Raw genomic sequence first — 24,101 nt, 5'->3', positions numbered from 1 at the left:
TTGAGACAAAATAAAGCCATAATCTTCACCTGGCAGCTACTGCACATTTTGCTCATGTGTTTGTTGGCATGAATTAAAATATCACACAGTAGCTGTGGTAAAACAGCTGGGTAAAGGAACAGTAGCTGTGGTAAAACAGCTGGGTAAAGGAACAGTAGCTGTGGTAAAACAGCTGGGTAAAGGAGTCCTTAGTCCTGCTTGGACAGTCACTCCATGCAGATTTACTCCATGCAAATCTGGTAATTCTTGTAAGACCGGCCTGGTGGACTTGTCAGTTGTTAATCAAGATCCTCTCACACAAAAGAAGAGCCTACAATGGGCCTGTAGGCTACAGTGGTGTAGGCTACAGTGGGCCTGTAGGCTACAATAGGCCTACAGTGCCTACAGGGGCCTACAGTCAGGGCAGAAGGGAACTAAATCTGACATGTTTATATGACAGAGGATTTCCACACGACATTGGATTTGGACGGGGGCCCAGCTGAGTGGCTGACTCACTGATTGCAGAAGTAAATAGCCCATTTGTTTGATGTCTGGTTACTAATTAACCTTCTAGCCCTGCGAGAATACCTCTCATATTGTTCGTAGAATTTCTTTTCAGAATAACTTAACTATTTTTATGTAGCCGTACAATGGATCTTTGTTGAGAAATAATAAACTATCCACACTGTATTGCTGCTAGGCAACTTGAGTCTTCAACTTGATTCCCCATTCCTGTGTTGTGCTTCTAGTTTCTATGAAAAGGGAGTGACTGCAGGCCATCCATACTATAGGAATGTGATCTGGCTGTAACTTAAGGGAGTGTGCCTGTGTTTGACAGAATGTCTTTTTATGTTCAATATAAAAAGATGGGGACAAATTCAACTAATTCCATTAAAATATAGTAAAACCCAAGCTGGTTTGAGAAGACATTGTTATGCGGCAGTAAACATTAACATTAATAATGTAAATATAAATGAATAATGTTGCCTTGTTGTCTTCCCTTTCACTCCCCTCCACTATCAACACTATGAATAATGCATGGCCTACAGAAGCAACAGATGCGTGGCCTAACCTTGCTACTGACTCACTGTACAGTACAGGTGGTATTTATTACAGCAAGGCACCACATTTAGTACTATTCCCTATACCTTGGTCCTGCTTCTGGCTTTATTTATACTGATTTCTTCTTCTTTTTTTAACTTGTTTTATTTTATATTAATTCACATACAGTCACATATAATGACAAACAAACACAAACACATAATTTTTATTTTTTTATTTAGCCTTTATTTAAACAGGTAAAATCACATTGAGACCGAGGTCTCAATGTCTCACAAGTGTGACCCTGTTCAGACAGCAGCATACAACAGTTTACAACAATACAATCATCAGTCAAAACAATCAATAGAATACAGTAACAAAAGACATGAACACAAAACGTAAAAGTGCCAGATGTTGTAGTAATAACAATGTTATAATGTTAATAACAATGTAATAATAATGTTCCTTGAACACTGGGCTCTTCTGACAGTTTGATATGGATCAGTTTGGGGGGGGGGGGGGGTGGGGGATATTTATCGAACAGTATTCTTTACGGGACTATCTCAAACAAGTAAGAGAAAAAACTGTTGGAATGCCAACAGCTTATTGCCCTATTTCCCATCTCATAGTAGGTCCGGCCTGTAAATCTGAGGGCCCCCTCTGCTTTATATGTCAACAGCTCATCCAATTTTTGTCTACAATTTTGTCGAGCATTGAGGTCTTCCTCGGTTCTATACTGTTTATGTTTCCTCTCTAATGTTTTAATCTCATTTTCTGGATTTGGCTCTTTTTCGAGTCACTGTTTCTTTAAGGCGGTTGATATCGAGATGATCTTTCCTCTCATTACTGTCTATGGCGAGTCCCATAAAACTGATGGTGATGAAACCTCCCCGTTATTATTGAGATGGAAATAGGTGTTCAGTTCTCTACATATCCTCTCCCGTATGAGAGTCAGACAGCATGGATACATTGAGCCGCCAATATTTAAAGGTCTTATTAGTTCCGAGGTTAAATTGAAGAGTTACATGATGGTCTGAGATGATCATTGGTTCAATACTGCAGGATTCAACCTTGTTACTTTATATCTTACTTAGAAATACAAAAGAAGTCAGAGAATAACTGCCATGGACCCCCGACCTGAAGGTAAAGTCTTTCTGCCTGTGATGATGAAAACACCATGCATCTAATAAGTCCAAATTCTTTTATCATTGCATTCAGCGATCTAGATTTTTTTGCCATAGGTCCACTGTCCGGAGGGAGTTTGTCTAATTTTGAGTTAAGCACACAATTAAAATCTCCAGCTATAATAATAATACATTTGGCATTACGAGCCAAAAGTGAGGCTATTATGTTTAAAGAAGTTGGGACAGTCTTCATTTGGTGCATATACATTTAGAAAAGTGAAATCTACTCCTTCAGTAGATCCAAAAACCATGACATATCTGCCCTGGTCATCTGAAATTTCCTTAACTTTTGGTAAAACAAAACAAAACAAAACAGACTTTTTGTATCCATCTGTCTTTTATTGTGTTTTGTAGTTTTTTTATTGTACTGTACTATGGACTGCCTCTGTGTCCGGAATAAAGCGTTGAATTGAATTGAATTATGAAATAAAATGGCCGCTCCTCTCTTCTTGCCCGTGTGACAGGAGGCACTGTATATCTGGTCCACCCAATCCCTCCTCAGTTTGCTATGTTTGGCTATTGATAAATGAGTTTCTTGGATAAATGCTATAGAGCAATGCATTTTCTTTAATTGACCTACCAATTTCTTCCTGTTAATTGGGTTATTAAGACCATTTATATTATAACTAATACAATTTAAGCTTGTCATACTGTCACTTATAATGTATTGGTCTTATTCTATGTAAATCTTATAGAAAGCATACATTTATCAATCCTAATATATAAGCTTGGAGCAGTTATCAAGGAACACAGAACACAAAACAAAACAGAATAAACATATATTTATACTGATTTCATTGGAATATTAGACACTGTGGGAAAGATATGTTCACTCTCAAATTGGTTGACCAAGCTCTTGACACAAGAACAGAGAGCCTGAGCGCATGTTTATGTGTGTTTATATTGTTCATGAGCACAGTAAATATTATATTGATACAGTAGTAGGCCTATGTGATAAAGAAAATGAATGTTATAGATACTTTCCCCTTAAATCTTCCCTTAAAAAGGCTTTGTCTATATAGACCCTATATACCCATGACAGACAGTGACAGTGACATGACAGTGAATGGATTACTCAGTGGATTACGCCTCTGTGGTGTTATTGTTGTTGAGAGTTAGCAGCTTCTCTTATTAGGCAGTCAGATAAGATGTGCTCCACCTGCCCCACCTGCCCCAGTCAGAGGACCCGCCCTGAGAAAGCCTTGCTCTGAGGGCAAGGAGAGGCACACAGCAGGGGAAATGTGGCCCGACAGGTCTGATGGGAAGGACAGAGAGAGAGAGACACACACACAGACAGAGAGAGAGAGAGAGAGAGAGGCAGTGTGGTTGCTGGGTGACTGACTGACAACCCTGACAGCCAGGTGGATTGAGCAGCAGTCTGGCTGGACTTGGACAATGACATAGTTGGCTCTGTGTTGCTGCAGGATCTGGATCGCACCTTCTCACGCAGACAGAGGCAGGGGGGCTCAGCAGGCCCGGTGTGGACGGACGCACACAAGCATTGGAATTCCCCTCCTCTTCCCTGGCCGGGGCAAAGGGGGGCAGATGGTCGCTCTGTGAGTCTGAGCAGAACTCAGGAAAGAGAGAGAGAGAGCGAGAGAGAGGAAGGGTGGGAGGGCCGGAGAGGGGAGAGGAAGAGAACCGAGGAGTGGACACAAGAGGAGACATGCTTCGCTTCGGCTCGCCTGGGACAGTCAGCACCACCACCACAGAAGACTCTCCAGAGTCCCAGGTATGAAGTCCCAGGGAACAGTCCCCCCCCATTTCTCTCTCTCTCCCCTCTCCCTCCCACTGTCTACTATTTTGCACTTTAGTCCAATGTCTCTCTCTCTCTCTTTCTCTCTCTCTTCCATCCTGTTTCTCCCCTGTTGCTTTTTAAGTCTATGGCCACTTTCATATCTGCATGTGTTTAGATACATTTCCACAGCATGTGCACATCCCAGCTAATCCTCCTCTGTCCACTGATCTTCTAGAAGTCCATGTTTGTCATAGACTGTGTTCACATGCGAGACCATGTAATGAGAGCTGAATGCGGGAGGCAGGGCTGTCATGTTTATTTAAACAGCTCTCTCAGTGATAAAACACTCGGCTAAACTGGCATTTACACTTATTATTATTATCCCCATAGATGGCTATTGAAATATATGTCAACATAAACTGAGCATGTAATCTAACCACTGCAAACAGAAAATACATTATGTTCTGACAACATCTTAAAAATAAGAACATTCAAAAAATATTGCATGAATTGTTTGTTTACCTGGTGGCAACTTAGTTTACTGAACAAAGCAGCCATTAAACAGGACATGTGAAACGTTCAGTTTCAGAGCATTTACATAACGTTTGTTTGCAGTCTACTGCTGTTGTCAGTCTGTAGGCTAAATAAACCCATGGTAGAAGACTGTTGAGTTCTGTTAGATTTGTCCACCATGAACGTTTCCGTGCTTGAGTATCAGTGCAAACGCTTGAATCTTTTCTGATGATAATATGTAATGCACTGATGGAGAATAAAATGTGCCTTGTGTCTGCTCTTGTCTCTCAGAGGAGTGTCAGACGTCTCCGCCTGACTCTACATGCTGCAGAGAATGGGAAGAAGGAGCCAAAGACTACAAACACAGGCACAGTAAGTTTTTATATCTTCCTCTTTGTTGAAATTCTACAAGATAGCTTACAGATAGGTCACATTTCAGTGGATAGAGTTAAATTCAAACCACATTTCTTCAAGTTCAACTCTGTTAAGGTCAACAAACCAGCTCAAGTGGTGTGCCTCTCTCAAGTTTCAAATCAATAACCACACATAGCCATCAAGTGTGATGTGCTTTGGTCCGGCGCTGATAAAACTCTCTACAGTACAGATGATAAAAGCAACATTAACTCTCTACAGTACAGATGATAAAAGCAACATTAACTCTCTACAGTACAGATAGGTAGACAGAGAAATGGTAGAACACTGAGATTTATGTGTTTTGTCATCTGCCCCACTTATGCAATCATAACAATGGAGGGTGTGTGCCTATATAACACACACACACACACACACACACACAGCTGTTTCGCGTTTTCTTCAAAGAGCTACGCCGACTTTGTATTGTAAATCTAGCCCATGCAGGAGAAAGTATTACTGTCAATTTGCTGAACAGACATTACGTTTGGCATCTCACTTTCTTATCTCACCTTGCCACCACAACCTTGGCAACTATATGCAAACATCAAACTAACTGACAACAACTAAAAGTTGCTTTCTTAAGTTATGCACAGTACAGTATGTTATTCTCAACCGCAATGTACAGGGAGCCTGTGAATTATGACTGTGAGCACACACTGCGGGCTACATTGGTGTTTGCATATAGGTGGCGCTGCCTTTATTTGTGTTCAGTATGTGTGGTCTGGTAGGGTGATGTCAGTGGTTGACAGTGCGTGGGAGCTGTGTGCGATACTTGGGGAGGTTTTGCTGTTTTACATGGATATGCAGGAACATGACAGAAGACATGGTCTATCTTCTGTGTACCTTGGCCTGGGGGATGACGGTGCACAGACACACACACAGTGTTCCTCTAATCACCGCGCTCCCACACTGAATGTCACAGTGCAGCTGATAGCGGCCTGGTGTAGTCGTGGAACACGTTTCCCTTTGGGAGGGTGTGACCGCGACTATTGGAATGGAAGGCAGATGACAGTCTGGTCAAGAGTGACCATGCAGCAGAGATACAGAGGAGAAGAAGCAGATGTGCACCGCTGCAGTGTGTGTTCAGTGAGGACAGTGGGGCGAGTCTGCTGCACCCCAGCCAGCTGTGCGAGTCATGCCTTTTTTGCAGACATCACAAACAACAAGACCATCCCTTACAGAAAAAACACATGAGGTTCACATGTGGACATGTGGACACATGTGGTGAAACATGTGGACACCAGTTAAATTTCACGTGTGAAAACATGTGGAACACATGTGAAACCCATGGGAAGCGTGTGGTTTTGGAACATTTTCACATTTGGAAAACATGTTATCACATGTTATAACATGTGATAGCATGTTTTGCCACATGTTGTATAGCAACATGTTTTCCACATGTGGAAAACAACATTTACATGGGTTTCACATGTAATCACATGGGAATTTACATGGGTTTCACACATTTCACATGTGAAAACGTTCCAAAACCACACGCTTCCCATGGGCAAAGCACATGTTTCACATGTGAAATTTAACGTTTTCACATGTGAACACATGTGAAATTGCACATGTGCAAAAAAAGCACATGTGATCACATGCGATCACATGTGTTTTTGCACTTGATCACATGTGATCACATGTGATCACATGTGAAGGGCAAGCACTCTGGCTATTGTGTTTGCGTATGATATTAATGAATGATTACAGCCCATCAGCTTTATAGGCCAAGATTGCCATGAAAATGGTCTTAGCAAGTTGTAGGAAAAGTAGAGAGTATGATAAATACAGGTGCCGCCCCCTGTAGCTAGTAGTGTAGTGACGCGTAAGTCTGTTGTTTAAATGCCTGGTCAGTATTCAAAAGCACCAGCTAGGGCACCTTTTGGACTATTATGGTATTACACTTTACAGTAAGGGTACATCAAAGTTAACTCATGTGTCTAGTAATAATTTACTAATGTTAACTAAGGATTAATTTATACATTATTTAATAGTTTAGGGTTAGGTCATGTTTAGAGAGTTACCTAACGCTAAGCATTAGTTAATAAGCTTATTAAGCATTAATAAGCATGAACTAAACCGTTAATTAATGTACCCTTATTGTAAAGTGCTACCGCCGTTATTTATACAGGGAGGGTTTTTGCTGAGCAAGCCAATGTGCTTTAGACACATCTCTGTGGGAGCTGCTCAGTGGCTGAAGTCAGATGTAATCTGTAGGAATGTAAAATATAGGTCACTCCCATAGTGAATGTCTGGGACTTTGTAATGAAAGATGAAAAACAAAGAGGAAAAAGACAAGACAAGGTTATTAATGCACTAGGAGGAAGGAAATGACCAGCACTTCCCATGCCTGAGATATATTGTGCTTCAGCAAAGACGGTGGGAAAAGTGGTTATAAACCATCAAATTAAAAAGGGCGTGTCTTGCAACCTGACACATCGTGGGACACAGTCCTGCCGGTGACTATGGCCTAGATGCAACGTAATGCATCTGCACCATGAGACTGACATGCAGGGAGGCCAGACACACACACACGTCTTACATGTAGAACAGTTTGTCTGCCTGCACAGCATTGGATGTGTCGCTACAATGGCTGCACCAAAGAAAGTCTCTTCCAAGTGCGATTCAGTCCAGTGGGCTACATGAGAGGGTCTTTGTTTTGAAACACAACTTCCACGTGCGTGTGTGTGTGTGTGTGTGTGTGTGTGTGTGTGTGTGTGTGTGTGTGTGTGTGCGTGTGTGTGTGTGTGTGTGTGTGTGTGTGTGTGTGCGTGTGTGTGCGTGTGTGTGCGTGTGTCCTAAGGGAAGCAAAAAAGGATCTGATCCACACATGTAAATGCGGCCCCAGGGCCGGACCTGGCCCGCAATCCGGCCTCCATGGTCCTCAAAGAAAAACAAAACAACCCCCAAAAACTCAATAAAAGGCAGAATTATGTTATCTCATCTGCTACAGCCATTGGATTTGTATCACTATTATATCGGGAGATTAACAAGAAATGATCAATCACAACGGGAGAGAGGGTTAAAAATATGGAGACTCCCACGTGTTGGCAGGTATGATCTCCAATGTGTGGCCCTTCGCTTACTTGATGTAACTCAGTATGGCCCTCTGGAAAAAAATGTTGCCCACCCCTGACTAATCCAAAAGGTTAGGAGTCAATTCTTCAGTCAGGTCAGACCATGTGGCAAAGCTAGTAAATGACATGGTAAAATGTTGACACTGCATTGACAGATTACATGTTAGTGGACTCTTTGAGTGTCTTTCTATTTTTACATGATTACATAGGTCCTCCAGGCTCCACCACCCCGCCCCCCTGCCAAAAAAAAAGAAGAAAGAAAAGTATGTGCTGCACACATACCGATAGCTCCTTCCTCAAGATGACGTGGCTGTATAGTTTCGGCCACAAAACCAGGTAAACATCGTTTACCAGCATGGTCAAATATTTGGAGGGAAACGACACCTTCCTCACAGGTGATATTCAAAGTGGAATAGACACAGCGTTGTTATATTGAGCTCTCAGAGCAGCAGGCCCTAGTGCTGTTAAAGCATAATGATGGCTATTCTTCTCTCCCATCTGTTGGAATTCACATGTGCGGCCCGCCTACTGTATGAGAAGGCCCCATGGCCACTTCTCAACAGCATGTCCTCTGTGCATCGAGTGGTGGAGAAACGTGAAGCTCTGCCTTGTCCAAGAGAGACAACACTGGCCTCATTGTTCAACTTCCTCCTCACTCTTATCTCTGCTGGATGGGGGCTGACGCCTCCTCCTTCTCCAGGCAAGAGGTCCTGGTGGCTGAGCTTCATGCTTAGAGGAGAAGCTATTTCTATCTCCTCCAGAAGAAGACGTCAGAGGTTATCTTTGAACACTTTCCCTCTCCTGGTTTAAAGACTGCTAGCAAGATATCTCGGATGGAACCCCAACCCCCCCCCCCCCCCCCCCCCGCGACCCCCTCTCCCCCCGCATTTGATTGGGCAGTGGTGGCCTAAAGGTCAAAGGTCAAAGGTTCAATCCACGGGATCGGCAAGATCAATCTGGGTGAGAAAAGTGACATGCCATGCTTGCCCCGCCCTCATTACCACCACTGAGGTGCCCTTGAGCAAGGCCCTTAACCCCATCCGCTCCAGTGGAGCTGATCAGTAGCCTGGGTAAACCCAGCCTCCACGTGACCTCTATATATGTGCTATAATAGATAGAGGTCACGTGGAGGCTGGGTTTACCCAGGCTACTGATCAGTGGCCAGCAGATCAGATGTGGTTGTTAGTAACTGTTCAATTTCCAGGTATGAATGTGTGTGTGTGTGTGTGTGTGTGTGTGTGTGTGTGTGTGTGTGTGTGTGTGTGTGTGTGTGTGTGTGTGTGTGCGTGTGTGTGTGTGTGTGTGTGTGGGTGCGTGTGCGTGTGCATGCGTGCGCGCGCGCCTGTGCGTGCATGTGTCTGAGTGACTGTTGTCACCTATGGAGTGACTTAAGGGGATTGAAACTAACATGTTGAAATCGAAATGGAAATCTAGTGGGCACAGAATGTTGTTTGTTTGCATTTGTGATGTGGTTGAAAGAGAGATGAAGCAAGAGATGAAGCAGTCGTTGCCACATAAACAAGTTTCTAGTGCTGCTGTGGAATGTCTTCACAAAAGAATAACGGTTATCAACATTTTCATCTGAACCGTGCAGCCGTGGAACGAGGAACATCACCCCCAACAATGAGCGTGACTATTTGTTCCCCTCTGCAGGATGACAAGGTTGTCAATGGGACATGGAAGAAGAGAAATGGGCTGATCCAGAGAGAAAGGCCAGCTGGCAGGGAGTCACCTGACCAGGTACAGTAGACAGCCGCATCCAGCGCATGAAGGATAGCTATGGCACAATGAGGGATATTTGCCGTGCTTCAGCAGGTGTTACATCGGCGTTTTGTCGTGAATCTGTGGTAAACCACATTCATTCTCTGTGCATGCGTCTGCTTTCATGCTATCATTAATAATGTATTCAGCCCTGTTTACTGTACTGGATCTTCAACATAAACAGATGCTTTGTTAGTCGATTAATATAACAGGCTTCATGCCTCTATTGTCTCTTTTGAGTTTTATAGAACGCAAATGAATTCAGAGGTGCGGTCATAACAAAGGGGTCAGGAAATGTTTTCTTCTCTGCAGAAAACAGATAAGATGATATGTAAGATAAGCCATCACAAATATCCGGAATTCATTGTTCTTTCCTCCTTTCCAGAGTAAATATTTGCTTCCCGTTGTACCGCTTTGAAATATTCATAGAAATTAATACAGTACTACGCAGATCAATTGTATTGTCATTTGCTTTGTTATTGCCTTGTTTGAAGTGCTACACTACTCCGGTGCTGGTGTGCATGCCTGATAGAGAGGCGGGACAATAGGCCCACAGCGGCAGCAGCTCCTGTACTGGGTTGCAGAAACACGACACCCTCAATGCACCCTGCACTTTTTTTTTTTGTAGTTGCTAGTTCCCAACCTCCTGTTTTGAGTGCTCAGCATCACAGCGGAAAATATCTCTGCAAAGTGCCCATATGCACGCGCGTGCACGAGTCCCCCCACTCACACATACGCACACCTACAAGAGCATGCGCACACACGCACACACACACACACACACACACACACACACACACACAAGCGCAGAAATGCACAAACACAGTGACAGTGTCAGACAGCCCCGGTGGAGGGTGGCTACAGAAACCTGACCTGGGCGATCCTGTCTCCCTCAGCACCTCGGAGCCATAACCAATGGGGTGCCAGAGACCTCGCCGCAGCAGCACCATGGGCCCAAGGTGTATGGTGTGGTGCAGAGGACGAGCTCGGACAGACAGCAGGAGGTGATGGCGCACGAGTGGTCGGTCAATCACCTTCAGGATGAGATGAGGTACATCAGGGAGGTGAGTGGAGACCGACGGGACGAGTGACGTCGAAGCCGCTTGTGGAGAGGAGCGCGCGGCAGGGCCTTCCTGTCCGTTCACCTGCCAAGTTGTACTCAAGTGTCTGACTTAGCACCCACTCGCCCGCTCGCAATCGACAGATCATTTGTATGTTCTCTGTCGCAAAAGGTGAGAGATTCTCTGGAGAAGGTCAGAGAGCGGATGTACGGACAGTTTGGAGGAATGCAGCAGTCGATGCAGAAGCTGTCGCAAGAAATCAGGGTAATGACATACGCAGTAGTGCCATGTGACTATGGTTGCTAGTCGCTCGAAACTCCTTCATCCACTTCTAATCCGTGAATGGTAAGATGTGAATAGTTGATGGAAACGCAGTGTGCCGTGTGTTTCTGCAGACTGCCAATTCAGCTCGGCGGAGTCTGGAGGCAGAAGTGAAGGTTCGGAGTGCGGCCATGGACAGCTTTGATCAGATGAACAGCTCGCTCATATCTGCGAACATCGGCCTGCAGGTAAGCAATCAATGTCACTGAAGCCAGAAGGCCTGCGTGGTGACAGCAGCTGCGTGCCATTACGCCGCGGCTTGGCGTGATGAATAAAACGTAGCTTCCTTTGCAGAAATCCCTCCTGGAGCACTGTCACAACAGAGTGGACATGAGGGATGAGGTGAAGAGATGGCGGAGCACCTGTGAGAAGACGGAAGAGAAGCTGAAGGAGAGGGAGAGGCAGTTGGCCACTGCTCAAGCTGAAAACCAAACCTTGAAACGACAGGTAATCCTGGACATCAACACAAGCGCCTGTGCACACACGTGACACACACACTCACTCACACCTACACAAACACACACATACACGCCCGAAACTCACTCACTCCCACTCTCTCTCTCTCTCTCTCTCTCACACAAACACACATACACACACATGCACGCACACACACGCACGCACGCACGCACGCGCGCGCACACACACACACACACACACACACACACACACACACACACACACACACACACACACACACACACACACACACACACACACACACACACACACACACACACACCTACTCTGACACAAGAGACAAGTGGGTGCTAAAATGGCCGATTGCATAAGAGTGTTTGATGAGGGCATGAGGGCAGTGCTGCGAGGGCAGAGAGAGGTACAAGCTGTGATGCAGCCAGCAGAGAAATGATAGGTTCAATTTGATCTCACTCTCTAACTTTCTTAATTATCCGAAAAGTCTCAGAAAGTTCTGAACACTTCAGCTTCACTTCCAGTCCAAGTGATGAGGGGGAAATGGTCCGTTTCCAGGACTGAAAGAATTCTAAACAAATTGAGCTGAACAGTCACGTGACATTTCTTGCCCCGGAAGAGAGTTCCCCGTTCATTTCTCCATAGACATTTTGAAAAATCCTATATTTTAAGGCTGGAACCAAGCTAACCCGTGACTTACTGAATCGTGTGTGACCATAACACATTTCAGTTGGAGCAAAAAAACAAAATAAACGTCTAATTTTCGATTTCCCCCCATCAAGAAATGTCACGTGACTGTTCAGCTCTATGGGGATAATTGAATAAAGTATCATTTTCACCCAATAGAATTGATAAAGGTAACACAGTGTTAATTTCGTCTACGAAAACTATGACGAAAAATGTTCATCGACTACCTATTTTCACTGATGAAAACTAAATAAAAACAATGTAGTGATGACAAAAAACTATGAGTGAAATCTATTGACATTTTTCTGAAAATGAATAAAAACATGCTAGGTTTTAGTCGACTAAAACTAGATTTAGTCGACTAAAATCTTATATTTAGTCAACTAAAACTAGGCTAAAACTAAAACATTTCAGATGACTGAAATATGACTAAAACTCAATCAAAATTCGCTGTCAAAATTAACAGTGCTGTAACAGATTGTCTCTTTGCAAATAAGGTATCTGCTGAATCTCCCATATAGCGTCAATATGCCACTGTACAGGCACTGTAAGACTTTGTGCTGTGGCTTGTGCAGGTGGAGTCCTCACAGGACGCCAGCAGCCAGGCGGTGCAGGAGGTCACAGTCAGGCTGCAGAGGGAGCATGAAGAGAAGCTGCTGGAGGCGCACCGGAAACACAGGGAGGAGATCGAAAAGCTGCAGGTCTACATTCCTCAGTCCTCCTTATCCATGACCCTTCACTGCTGCATGTCTCATTTATTAAATGCCAATAAAAAATAAAGACTTATGAGATGATAGATGTCTCAGGACTACATTACAATATTTTGAATAAAAACATGGACCGTCTCAAAAGATTTTTACAAAGATGATAATGCGGTGAGTTTCCCCTCTAATGCAAAAACCTGTTCAACTGACAACCAGAAATGAAGATAAATAACGAAATTCTTGATCATTTGATTTACAAACCCAGTTCCATATCCTAACCGAACCATATTTCTCTTTGCTCAGGCCCAGCTGGATGAGTATATAAGGCGGCTAGAGGAAGCGGAGAAGAATGCTAAGATTGCAGCGGCCCAGATTGCTGAGAGGGATCAGAGGATCAGTGAGGTGGAGCGTCTTCTGGACTGTATGGGACAAGTAAGGCAAAGGCTGAATAGTTGACTATTACATAGTTGTGCTAATGGGGGAAAACATCAAGTTATAACATTTAAGAGGAAAGATACATACAGCATGTTTTTGTTGTTTTTGCTGAAAATATAGACTTTTTCTTTTTCTTTTTTGTATAGGAGAAGAGTCAGCTCCAAAACAAACTCCAGGATTGTGAACAACGTCTCCGCTTGATGGGGCTCACAGACACAACTGATGCAACTGTGGCCAGGAGGTAGAAAATTAATATCCAGAGATACACAAACATAAGCAGTGGTTTGAGTCCCGGGTGCAAACAGCAGTGTAATCTGTGTATACATGGAGCGAACTGTCTCCTGGTTTTCCCTTAGGTCCAAACAGCTTGAAGGGGAAGCAGTGGATCTCCGTGAGAGAATCAAGCATCTGAATGACATGGTGTTCTGCCAGCAGAGGAAGGTGAAAGGAATGATCGAGGAGGTTAGGAGCATTTATTTTTCTGTTTGTACAGCTCAGTCATGCACTTATACGTCTCCTGTTCTCAGCCCATGTTTTGATAATGGGTGGATATTAGATACATATACAGTTACAGTTGTGGCCTAAAGCCATCTTGTGTAGATGTGCACATAAAAGGCACCTAATCTGATCCTAAATCAACAATGGGTAGAATGAATTACTGTAAATAATTTCTGAACTACTCCAACTCAAAAGGCACCGAAACTGGAATTAGTGTAGGGCTGCAACTAACGATTATTTTCATTATCGATTAATCTGTCGATTATTTTCTCGGTTAATCGATTAGTTGTTTTGGTCTATAAAATGTCAGAAAATAAATGGTGAAAAAATGTCGATCAGTGTTTCCCAAAGCCCAAGATGACATCCTCTAATGTCTTGTTTTGTCCACAATCCAAAAATATTTAGTTTACTGTCATAGAGGAGTAAAGAAACCAGAAAATATTCACATTTAAGAAGCTCGAATCAGAGAATTCTGACTTTTTTTCTTAAAAAATTACTCAAAACGATTAATCGATTATCAAAATAGTTGTCGATTATTTTTCTGTCGAACGACTAATCGATTAATTGTTGCAGCTCTAAATTAGGGTCACTTATTGAGTGCACAAAACCTGCATGCAGACCAGTTATTGCTTATATTCCATGTAATGGAGGGCTTTACATAAAGTGTTGTAGGCTACTGAAGACAATTGAAGTTTTAGCAAAGAAGAATAAGACAATAGAAAGACTTTGCGACAAAAGGTGTCAATAATCTGACAACCATGTTTCAAAAAACGCAATCTAAATCGACGGTTTTTCAGAACAGTTGTTGAAATGTTGTTTTTCAGAACAGTTTGTTGAAATGTGTTTCCTGTGCACTGAATAGTAATAATCACTTGTTCAAGTTTGATCTTTCACAGCCTCTTTGGCTCATCTTTAGGATCCCTATATAAGACCAGAGACAAAGGTCAGACTAACACATTGTCATTGCTTTTATATTAAATGTTGTTTTCTTGAACTTGTGAAGGTTGAATCACTTAGATCTCAAGTTGCGCAGAAGGACATGTTCATCTCAGAGCTTCTGGACAGAATTGCTATAGTGGAGTGTGAGGTAAGATGATGACGATGCTTCACTGCTTGCCTTATGGGCTTATTGTGGTGTGGTGTGGTGATCTATGGCTATAGATGCCTGCATGGGTGGCATTTCTGTTTGCCATTTCACTATACCTATCAATTCACTTTCATACTTAAAGCGACTTCAGTCGTTTGCATGGATCTGACCTGACGCTGCTGTTTCCTGTTTTCCTTTTCCCTCCTAGAATAATGAATTAGAAGACAAGCTGAAGTATTTTATGTCCACACAGAATAGGCCAAGAGAGGTTTTGCACACCAGGGACATAGGAGTAGGCTGTGATCTGCTCCCCAGGTAAAAGGCCCTATGTTAATGAAACCACATGTAGTACCTTTCGGTTGTGTGGCACGCCCTCTTGAGGCTGCTTCTCACTCTACTGTCTGTGCGTCCACAGAAGTGAAGTGCAAAGGCATGATGTGGAACCTACTGTTCATTCTGAGCCAGCTGAATCTCAACCCATGCAACATCCAAACCATTACCTGGCATCCCCATCCCAACCAAGGACGTTCACTCCAAGTACCCCACCTCCCAGCAGACTGGAGTCCAGTTTACTCAGGTACAATCCTGGTCAGTACAGCCGGTTTCTGCGGTCCAGCAGTCCCCCCATGTCCAGAGGAACACTAACAAGCCCACAGCCCTCTGAATCTGATCCGGTGAGCCCAGTCCAGTCCAGCACAGACGGATCTAGTCTGGAAGAATCCACTCCATCCCCATCGTCGTCTCGACCGAGATCAAGTCCATCTAAAATCTACACACCGTTCATGAAACTTATGGAAATAACAAAAAATATAAAGATAGGTGACACTGACAACTCCTGAAAAATCTGTTCTCTTTGGTCTTATTTTCATTGCCAATTGGAATATATTAAAGAAAAATCACCACATGTGACACATATCTGGTCTTAAAAGTCATATTCCTGTGGTTTCCTGTCTACACAGGCATACAGATCACATCTCTGTCACATCACATATGGTGGAAACTGTGATTCCAGTTGGTCATGTAAACAAAGCTTATGTGAGAGGTTTTCAGCCTACATTAGCACATGATGCACTATTAATGAATACAATGTTGCATAATGTAGAGTGTAAATAGTATGCCCTGTAAATAATATACTGAAGGATTGTATTTGCTTTGTTTACAGTGAATAGCCTACTTGTGTGGCTCATGGAGGTATGAGCATTCAAACCATGTATGAAGGTTTATATTTATGGTTTATGTGTGTATTTTCCTATCGTTTTATATTTGCGCTGTACAAATTAAATGAAATATTATTTTGTTATTGCCAGATTATGTACAAAATATTTATTGATTTATGCTTTGTACCCTTGTCAGCAACCTTATCTGATATCCCATATTGGTGGTGGGACTTCATCTGTCATTCACTTTAAAATGGCAACTGCGTAAATTGTAAAGTACATTTATATGCTAATGATAAAACAACACACACACACACACACACACACACACACACACACACACACACACACACACACACACACACACACACACACACACAGTCACACACACACACACACACACACACACACACACACACACACACACACACACACACACACCACACACACACACACACACACACACACACACAACAATAACTTTGGAAATACTGAATTTATAGAAGTGACTGCCAATCCTGAGCCACAGGCACAAGTATTGTCCAGCTGATGTCTGCACTGCCAGAACTATGTTCAAAGAAGGACTAGCTTTATGATGTGCCTTTTCCTGAATGATACATATCCTATTGTGACTAATGACATGAGGCTAATGTATATTTGGAAAATAAAGACTATATATGTAGTACCCAACCATCTTGAGTGTTTCATTGGAGAGTGGAGACCACGAATACATATATATCCTTTAAATTTACTGTAGCATGAAGCCTGACCCGGCAGAAAAAAGTTTGGAGTATTTTATTTTTGGGGATATTATTCAAGTCAAACAAACGTGTTTCAGTTAAATGTTTTTCAACAATTCTATTTATTAATTTTGTTTATTGAAGTCCCTTGTCCTGGACATCAGTTCTCAGTTTATGTGAAAATGCAGATGAAAACATGGAGATGCAGATGCTTCTGGCTCTACATACATACATACATACAATATGTATGTATGTATGTATGTATGTTGTATGTATGTATGTATGTATGTATGTATGTATGTATGTATGTATGTATGTATGTATGTATGTATGTATGTTGTATGTATGTATGTATGTATGTATGTATGTATGTATGTATGTATGTATGTATGTATGTATGTATGTATGTATGTAATGACTGTAATAGATTTAATGGATGGGTGGAATTGGGATGAAGTTAGAGTAGAACACGGGATTATGCATATGTGTGAATAAAAAACTCAAAAAACTCATTTTTTTTTATAGGGATAGAGCTCCAAAGGTAGGCTACAGCACGTATAATAAAGTACAGTCTGCTAGTGCTGCACTGCACTATCCCGTACGTTAGGTGGCGGTAGAGCTTCACCGCTCACGTCTGTTTCCGCAATAGAAGAAGAGTTTTACTTCTTCTTTGATCTGTTGTTTGGCTGTAGTTAGTTTGGGGACCCTGCCACTTTCGTAGGTTTGTGGTGCTCTCTAACTCTATATAGCCAGTTCTCATAACAAGAGTTGTTTTATGCTGAATAAAGAAATCGTAGCTTACCGTATGTTTCGGGCTGTCCTGTTTAGTTAAATGGCTGTAGCCAGAGCTAGCTGTCGTTAGCTAAGCGTGATGTCCTCATCGTGGACAGAGCGCCAGGGACAGGTGGGCGACCTGAGATGCAAGAGCAAAGAAGAGCTCACTGAAATACTTCAGCGACAGGAAAAGATATTATCCAACAAGTAAGTTCAGAAATGTCTAGATATCGGCACTTGGTGAACCACAAGGGGCAGAAGAACTTCCTTCAGTAACGTTACCGTTACACACGTCTGATTTTGATCATGTTGTAATGATAAACAAGCACTGTTATGTATGGGCAGAACATACTCACTGATCATCACTGTAACGTCAGCATAACGTTACTGAAAAGCTTGAATGATTCTGATGTCTGTTGAATTGAGATTTAAGCAACTAATGTTGACGCAACTTCGTGGCAATGTTGCCCTTGAGATTCAGAATAATGCGTAACGTTATTACTCGTCATCATCACCATGACTTGGCAGAAAGGCAGTTGTTTTATTTCTGCCCCCTCCCCGATATTGCTGCAAATTTCCTAGTCTTGATTCAGGTTAGTAGTACCCCCGGATGACTGAGCTAACGTTATTGGTGTGGTTTACACAGATACACTGGGAAAACAGCAGTTAGAAATATATCTGGAGATATATTTAGGCTATTTATTATGTAAGACAAGTATAAAGTTATTCTGCCTTTTTACAGTCATCCGCCCACTATGAGGATGATATGTTTTTGTCCATTTGATTATTTACATTACAGTGATGATCACATCAGCCAGTAAAAATTAGCTAGAGAGGCCTCTAAGTAAAATGCCTGGATTGCAGGACACTTTTCTCTAAAAGGGTTTTGTGATTTTTATCATCCTCTATCAACCACGGGCAAGGAATTTAAACACTGACAGGTCTCTGGCACAGAAATATACGATTTTTGCCCCCGGAAGTGATGTCACTCAACTGGAAGTGATGTCATCAGTGATGTCACTTGAGCAATTGTGCATTGTGACATCACTGATGATGTCATAGGCATTGTGACCTTGTCAGTGATGTCATAAGAGCAATTGTGATGTCTTCATTGATGCGAAGTTCGTGACATCATCAATGATGTCATAAGAGCAGGTGAGCCTGCACAGCGGTCGAGCTGCTGGGCGGGCGAGGAATTAGCCGAGCCTAGGATGATTAAAAGGGAGCAAGTTGGCACTGTTTGTTTGGGCGAGCCTAGGAATCATGCCTAGTGTCTTAAAGAGAACAATACCAACTGACAGATGCTATAGCATCTCAAATGAACACAAAAGCTGGTCGTCCATTGATCTGATCAACAAAAGCGGTAAAGCATAATGACACATCTAACATGTTTGGTGAATGTTAAAGGAATTTTCTGTATACTACTGACTAAAACAGCTGTTATTGAGCATGCTGCTATTTTGACTCACAAGAATACACATTGAAACACATAAACCTTGTCTTAGTCCTCAGGGTCTTATATAGGTATACTGTAGTAGGTTCTCATCTGCCTGTTTTTTATTACCCTTCAGACAACATGAACACAGCTGTGACAGTTGTCTTATTCTCTCAAATGTATTTGCCTACAACCCCGTATCACTCACATGTGCCAAAAATATACTGTGAAATGTGTATTGTAATGACACTGTATTAGCCATAATATCTTGAATGTCTAGATTGCTTTGAATATTATTTGTAATGTGAAATAAAATAACAAGATTATTTGTCACTTGCAGGAGGTTCTTACAGAGTCTTCCAGACAAAGGGAAAAAGATATTCAATTTTGCTGAGACAGTTCGCCTCGCTATCGCACACCACTGTGAAGAAGAGAGGCGACAGAGCGAGCTGTCTTGTGCCAGGAGCGAGTTACAGTCCAGGTACCAGCAGGCTTTCACGTCACGACAGCCTGCTGCTGCCCATGACGCGCCGGGAACGTCACACCAAAACAGGCAAGGCCATGCTGCTGCAGGAGATATGGTCCAAGAGATGGAGACCTCACCTGTCTCAGCCCATGTGCAGGAAAACAACAAGCAACAAGGCCACTTTGTCTCCAGAGCGGCTGTTGGTGAAACCATGGAGACAGCTTCTGCTGGGGCCTCTCTGAACTCTGATGAGACAAAAGAGAGCGACCTTGCGGAGGCCTTGGAAAGGGTCAGCCTGTCTGAAACTGCCAGTACTGGTTTCAGTGGAGAGGTCAAAGACCCATCAAACAGCACTGCAACAGGCAATTTCTTTCTTGGAAAGCAGACACCAAAAAAGCCTCACTACATAGAGGTCCTGGAAAGAACAGAGAAGATTTCAGCCACCACCACCAAACAAAAATTCAGACCAAACCAGTGAGTAGGATGGGTTTGATAAAGATGACTTGTGTGGACTATTTACGATAAAGGAAAACGCTTCAGATGCTCCATTAAAGTCAAGCTGAACCCAAAAATGACTTTTCTTTTCTTTTAGTTCAAATACCTGGGTATGCAGTGCACCTATTTAATAATGTATGCAAAAAAAATCACAACAATCGAATTCCTTTAGTTTTTCACACTTTTTCACATCAAAAGTTCATTGATAACAGTAATGTACAGTTTGCTGACGTCACCTAGTACTGTCAAATTTCTACCCCATTTCAACCAATCATATCACGACATGCAGCTGTCAATCAAATCTTCATTTCAGGATAATTTTCTCTTCCAAATGAAGTAGAAAATGGTGCCTAGTGCCTGTCATCTGGCAGAATTCCTAACCCATAAACTAACTACTAACTTGGCCAATTAGTAGAAACATGAACAAAAAACAAAAACTATAATCTCTAAGAATGCAAAGAAATGTAACTGGCTCGTTAAAATGCGCATTCCAGGGATATCGTATTTACAGCAGCGATAATGGCGCGCGCATCCGAGAGCTTGGTTGTCAGGGGTCGCACTTCGGCGATTCCAGGCCGACGTGCTGCACTCTCCGCTCGGCAACACGAAGGCAGCTGGCTGCCTGCGGCTCGCTGAGCTCCACTCAGCCTGTAACCTCCCGTCAAAAGGCTCTTCCCGAGGGGAGCGCCACAACACGCTGAATCCCACTCGATTTGGAGGCGGAACACGCCAGGATTGGCCAAAGCCCAATCCAGTCCCCAGAATTGTCAAATAAAATCATCAACATGATACTATGACCCGCCTCTCAACCTGTCATCTTAAGACAAACTATCTTTTCAGTCTGAAACGGACTCATATGCACGTGACGAACGGGTTCAGTTCGACTTTAAGATGCCGTTCATGTCATAGATGCAGTGATGGGTCTGCTGCTTGCATACTGCTGATCATTCAGTTGATGGAAACTGAAAACCTTCTCACGTGGCCTCTCTGTTTCCAGGCTGCCACCCAGAAGTGAGGGCTCTCCTTCAGGGTCCCGGTCACCCAGCCAGCCTCCTGGACGTGCGTCACCGCTCTCCGCACTGGCCAGGAAGGAGCGGGACAGGAAGCACCTGGATGACATCACTGCAGCCAGACTCCCTCTCCTCCAGTACAGCCCGGCCCAGCTTCTGTCTCTGGAAGAGTCGGGCGCCCTCCTGAGGGAGCAAACACAGAAGCAGCAGGTTAGTGTTGCTGTTGATTGCCTCTCTCTGCTGTTTCACCACAGAGGAGGTGGCTGGGTTTAGGCGTTTCACCACAGCCTTGACGATAACCTCGCTGACCCCCACGTCAGTGAGGTTATCGTCAAGGCTGTCGTGAACTCGTAGTGACGAGACGACCCCATGCGAGCCGGCGAGAATACGCATCAGGCACACAAAGGGCATGAAATGTCATGCTTTTCAGGAGTCCCGTAGAGGCTCAGCTTTACACGTGTGCGCACACACACACACACACACACACACACACACACACACACACACACACACACACACACACACGGACGGCACACAGACAGGGTCCGAAATTAACACCCACACAAACCACCAAATGCCAGTAAAATTAGTTTTTTGCTGGATAAATCAATAAGCGTCATTTGACTGCCTCTTTTATATACAGATACGATGTATCACAAAACACCTGATTGTATCAGTATGTACTTTGAATTGGGTAGGGTGACATATTTCTGTGAAGAAAAAAAATTGTGTATATATATATATATATATATGTATATTATATACAGTATATATATATATATATACTGTGTATATATATATATACACTGTATATATATATATGTATGTATATATATGTATGTATATATATATGTATGTATGTATATATATATGTATGTATGTATATATATGTATATATATATATACAGTATATGTATATATATGTATATATATACAGTGTGTGTATATATATATATACAGTGTGTATATATATAATGTGTGTGTGTGTGTGTATGTATGTATGTATGTATGTATGTATGTATGTATGTATGTATGTATGTATGTATGTATGTATGTATGTATGTATGTATGTATATATATATATATACATATATATAATTGTATCCACTAAACATTATTCATAGCATTATTGGAAATTATTCTTGGTATATTGGAATTATCTCTTGACTGTTTTTTCTTCTTCTTTTTAATAAACAGCCATTGGCAGCTGAGGGAAATTATTCCAGTTGTGGACATAAATGTTAATCTCTGGTAGACCTAGACAATAATTCTCAATATTCTCAATTTGGTGTCAATATGCAATGCACTTGAACATCTGAGTCACTTTTGCATCAGTCAAATAAATGCACCAAGTGTGTATTCCATTGTTAAAAGTCTATATCCGATTGTTAAAGATTTTGTGTCAAAAGGTGAAGAAGTGTGCATCTCCAAAAGCAGCAGTCTGGAGGTGGAAGACCACATGTTGGATCCCTCCAATAGTCAGAGCTTCTACTAAGGCTATAAAAGCCTTCCAATTAAAGCAAATAGCTCTGTTCTTTAACCTTTACATGCACTGTATCTTTTCACATCAAAAATAATGATGGAGCAGAGGCATCTGTACAGACTATTAGCAGTTTGACTTTCATGAAGGCTCCAGTAGCATGGCTGTGCTTCATAATAATAATGTGCTCGCTCTCTGTGTTCTTTAATTTCAGGAGCTGTATGCCAAGCTGGCAGCCCAGAAACTGTCTGAGGGGCTGATGATCTCTATGGGGACCTACACTCCTGACGGCGGCCCCATGGCTGCCTACAGAGAGGTTCACGACGATGGAGCCCAGCACTCCTCAGAGGAAGACTAATCCTTGAAGGCCAGCGCTGGGGAATCCAGCGCGACCTCAGCCCTGTGGCCAGCAAGCTTTGGACCTTGCAATCAGGGCCCATCAAAGAGGATTTTCACTCCGAGGACAAGCATTCTTAGAGAGGAAATGGCCATTAATGGAGCACTGTGAAGGCATAGTTGGTGTCCCAGACTCTCAGCTAAGGAACTTGAATGGTGGGTTGATAAACTGGCTTACTGAGTTGTCATCCAGTCAGTATTGGGTTCAGTTGCTTCAGTGCCCTACAGGAATAATAATGTACCTCTCAGCTGTGTTGTGCAGTAGGTACAGCTGAGTAGGCTTTTAGTATACAACATTTTAAAGTGGTTTAATGGGGAAATTGTTTTTCCTTAAGTATAAAAATGATGGGAGGTTGTTGGTTTTCTGGCTGTGCTTGCATGGCCGTAGGCAAAATGCTAATCAAACATCAACAGTATGATGCTGCCCATGTCGGTTTCAGCTTCATACAGTATGTTCATATATTCATGTTTTGAGTATGTTCAAATTCTCATGTAGTGTGTTGAGTATTGTGAGGATTGTCTTACTTATTTCGCACAGTTTGTCAGGGACTGTTTCGGCACATCAGGTGACTGTTTACAGGAAAATCACATCAAAATGTTCAACCGAACCGAATAAATATATAACATTTTCCATAAGGTCCTTTTTGTGACGTTCCAGATTAAGCCCTCAATCCCCTTATGCCCTGAATACAGTATATATATATATATATATATATATATATATATATATATATATATATATATATATATATATATATATATATATATACTGTAAACACTTAATAGGGATATACTGCACATGTACTTAGAAGTGTTTGCATTCACAAGTATAACATCCTGGCAGGTGGTGAAGAACCTTTTGCCTACCAGACCAGACTCCATACTGACTTAGAAGGAGCTGCTTGTGGATTTCAAAACAGAGCAAGAAGCCACTGTCACCTGTCACTCCAGGGTGAGGAGCAGTCCTGGCACAGCAAACTGGACAGGACTTGATTGCATGGAGGCACTGCACAAGCACAACATAAGGCTCATGAAGACTGGTGCTTCTCAATAAGGCTCAGATCTTTGACTGTATGCAGCAGACAACATCTATAAATCAGTTGTGGTGAGCGGGCTGTAACTTCTTTGGGGAGGCAGCAAAAACAGACAGAGGGCCGAGCCTGGACAACCTTGAGGAAGCAGCAGAGTGGAGGAGGAGGAGGGCCAAACCGAAGTCCAA

The 24,101-nt window shown here is 42.7% G+C and overlaps 2 protein-coding genes across 3 annotated transcripts; both read left to right on the top strand.

Moving 5' to 3' along the window:
* Nucleotides 1–3,476: 3,476 nt before the first annotated feature.
* Nucleotides 3,477–16,768, top strand: myzap (myocardial zonula adherens protein). 2 transcript variants are annotated; one of them, XM_083650424.1, is made up of 14 exons: nucleotides 3,477–3,936; nucleotides 4,747–4,827; nucleotides 9,600–9,686; nucleotides 10,604–10,771; nucleotides 10,940–11,032; nucleotides 11,164–11,277; nucleotides 11,384–11,536; nucleotides 12,781–12,906; nucleotides 13,213–13,341; nucleotides 13,491–13,585; nucleotides 13,701–13,806; nucleotides 14,846–14,929; nucleotides 15,183–15,244; nucleotides 15,345–16,768. In XM_083650424.1, the coding sequence occupies exons 1-14, from the start codon at nucleotides 3,871–3,873 to the stop codon at nucleotides 15,766–15,768; spliced, it is 1,788 nt and encodes a 595-aa protein (XP_083506550.1). In that variant the 5' UTR covers nucleotides 3,477–3,870; the 3' UTR covers nucleotides 15,769–16,768. The 2 variants fall into 2 exon arrangements, with proteins under 2 accessions (XP_083506550.1, XP_083506549.1); XM_083650423.1 differs by having other exon boundaries at nucleotides 15,138–15,244.
* A 774-nt stretch (nucleotides 16,769–17,542) lies between these two features.
* Nucleotides 17,543–23,461, top strand: polr2m (RNA polymerase II subunit M). Its single transcript, XM_083650425.1, has 4 exons — nucleotides 17,543–17,807; nucleotides 19,376–19,975; nucleotides 20,994–21,216; nucleotides 22,701–23,461. The coding sequence occupies exons 1-4, from the start codon at nucleotides 17,698–17,700 to the stop codon at nucleotides 22,842–22,844; spliced, it is 1,077 nt and encodes a 358-aa protein (XP_083506551.1). The 5' UTR covers nucleotides 17,543–17,697; the 3' UTR covers nucleotides 22,845–23,461.
* Nucleotides 23,462–24,101: the final 640 nt, after the last annotated feature.

This window comes from Poromitra crassiceps (assembly GCF_964638095.1).
Source record: "Poromitra crassiceps genome assembly, chromosome: 14".
Lineage (NCBI taxonomy): Eukaryota > Metazoa > Chordata > Actinopteri > Beryciformes > Melamphaidae > Poromitra > Poromitra crassiceps.
Note: the sequence above shows the minus strand (reverse complement) of the source record. Positions and strands in the feature narration are given on the sequence as shown.

Bases quoted from the DNA above. Each gene is read 5' to 3' on its own strand.
- myzap (XM_083650423.1), top strand. From the start codon at position 3,871: ATGCTTCGCTTCGGCTCGCCTGGGACAGTCAGCACCACCACCACAGAA. The intron at 9,687-10,603 runs GTACAGTAGACA...TGTCTCCCTCAG, and splicing joins GCAGGGAGTCACCTGACCAG to CACCTCGGAGCCATAACCAA. The intron at 13,586-13,700 runs GTAGAAAATTAA...GTTTTCCCTTAG, and splicing joins GATGCAACTGTGGCCAGGAG to GTCCAAACAGCTTGAAGGGG.
- polr2m (XM_083650425.1), top strand. From the start codon at position 17,698: ATGTCCTCATCGTGGACAGAGCGCCAGGGACAGGTGGGCGACCTGAGA. The intron at 19,976-20,993 runs GTGAGTAGGATG...CTCTGTTTCCAG, and splicing joins CAAAAATTCAGACCAAACCA to GCTGCCACCCAGAAGTGAGG. The intron at 21,217-22,700 runs GTTAGTGTTGCT...CTTTAATTTCAG, and splicing joins AGCAAACACAGAAGCAGCAG to GAGCTGTATGCCAAGCTGGC.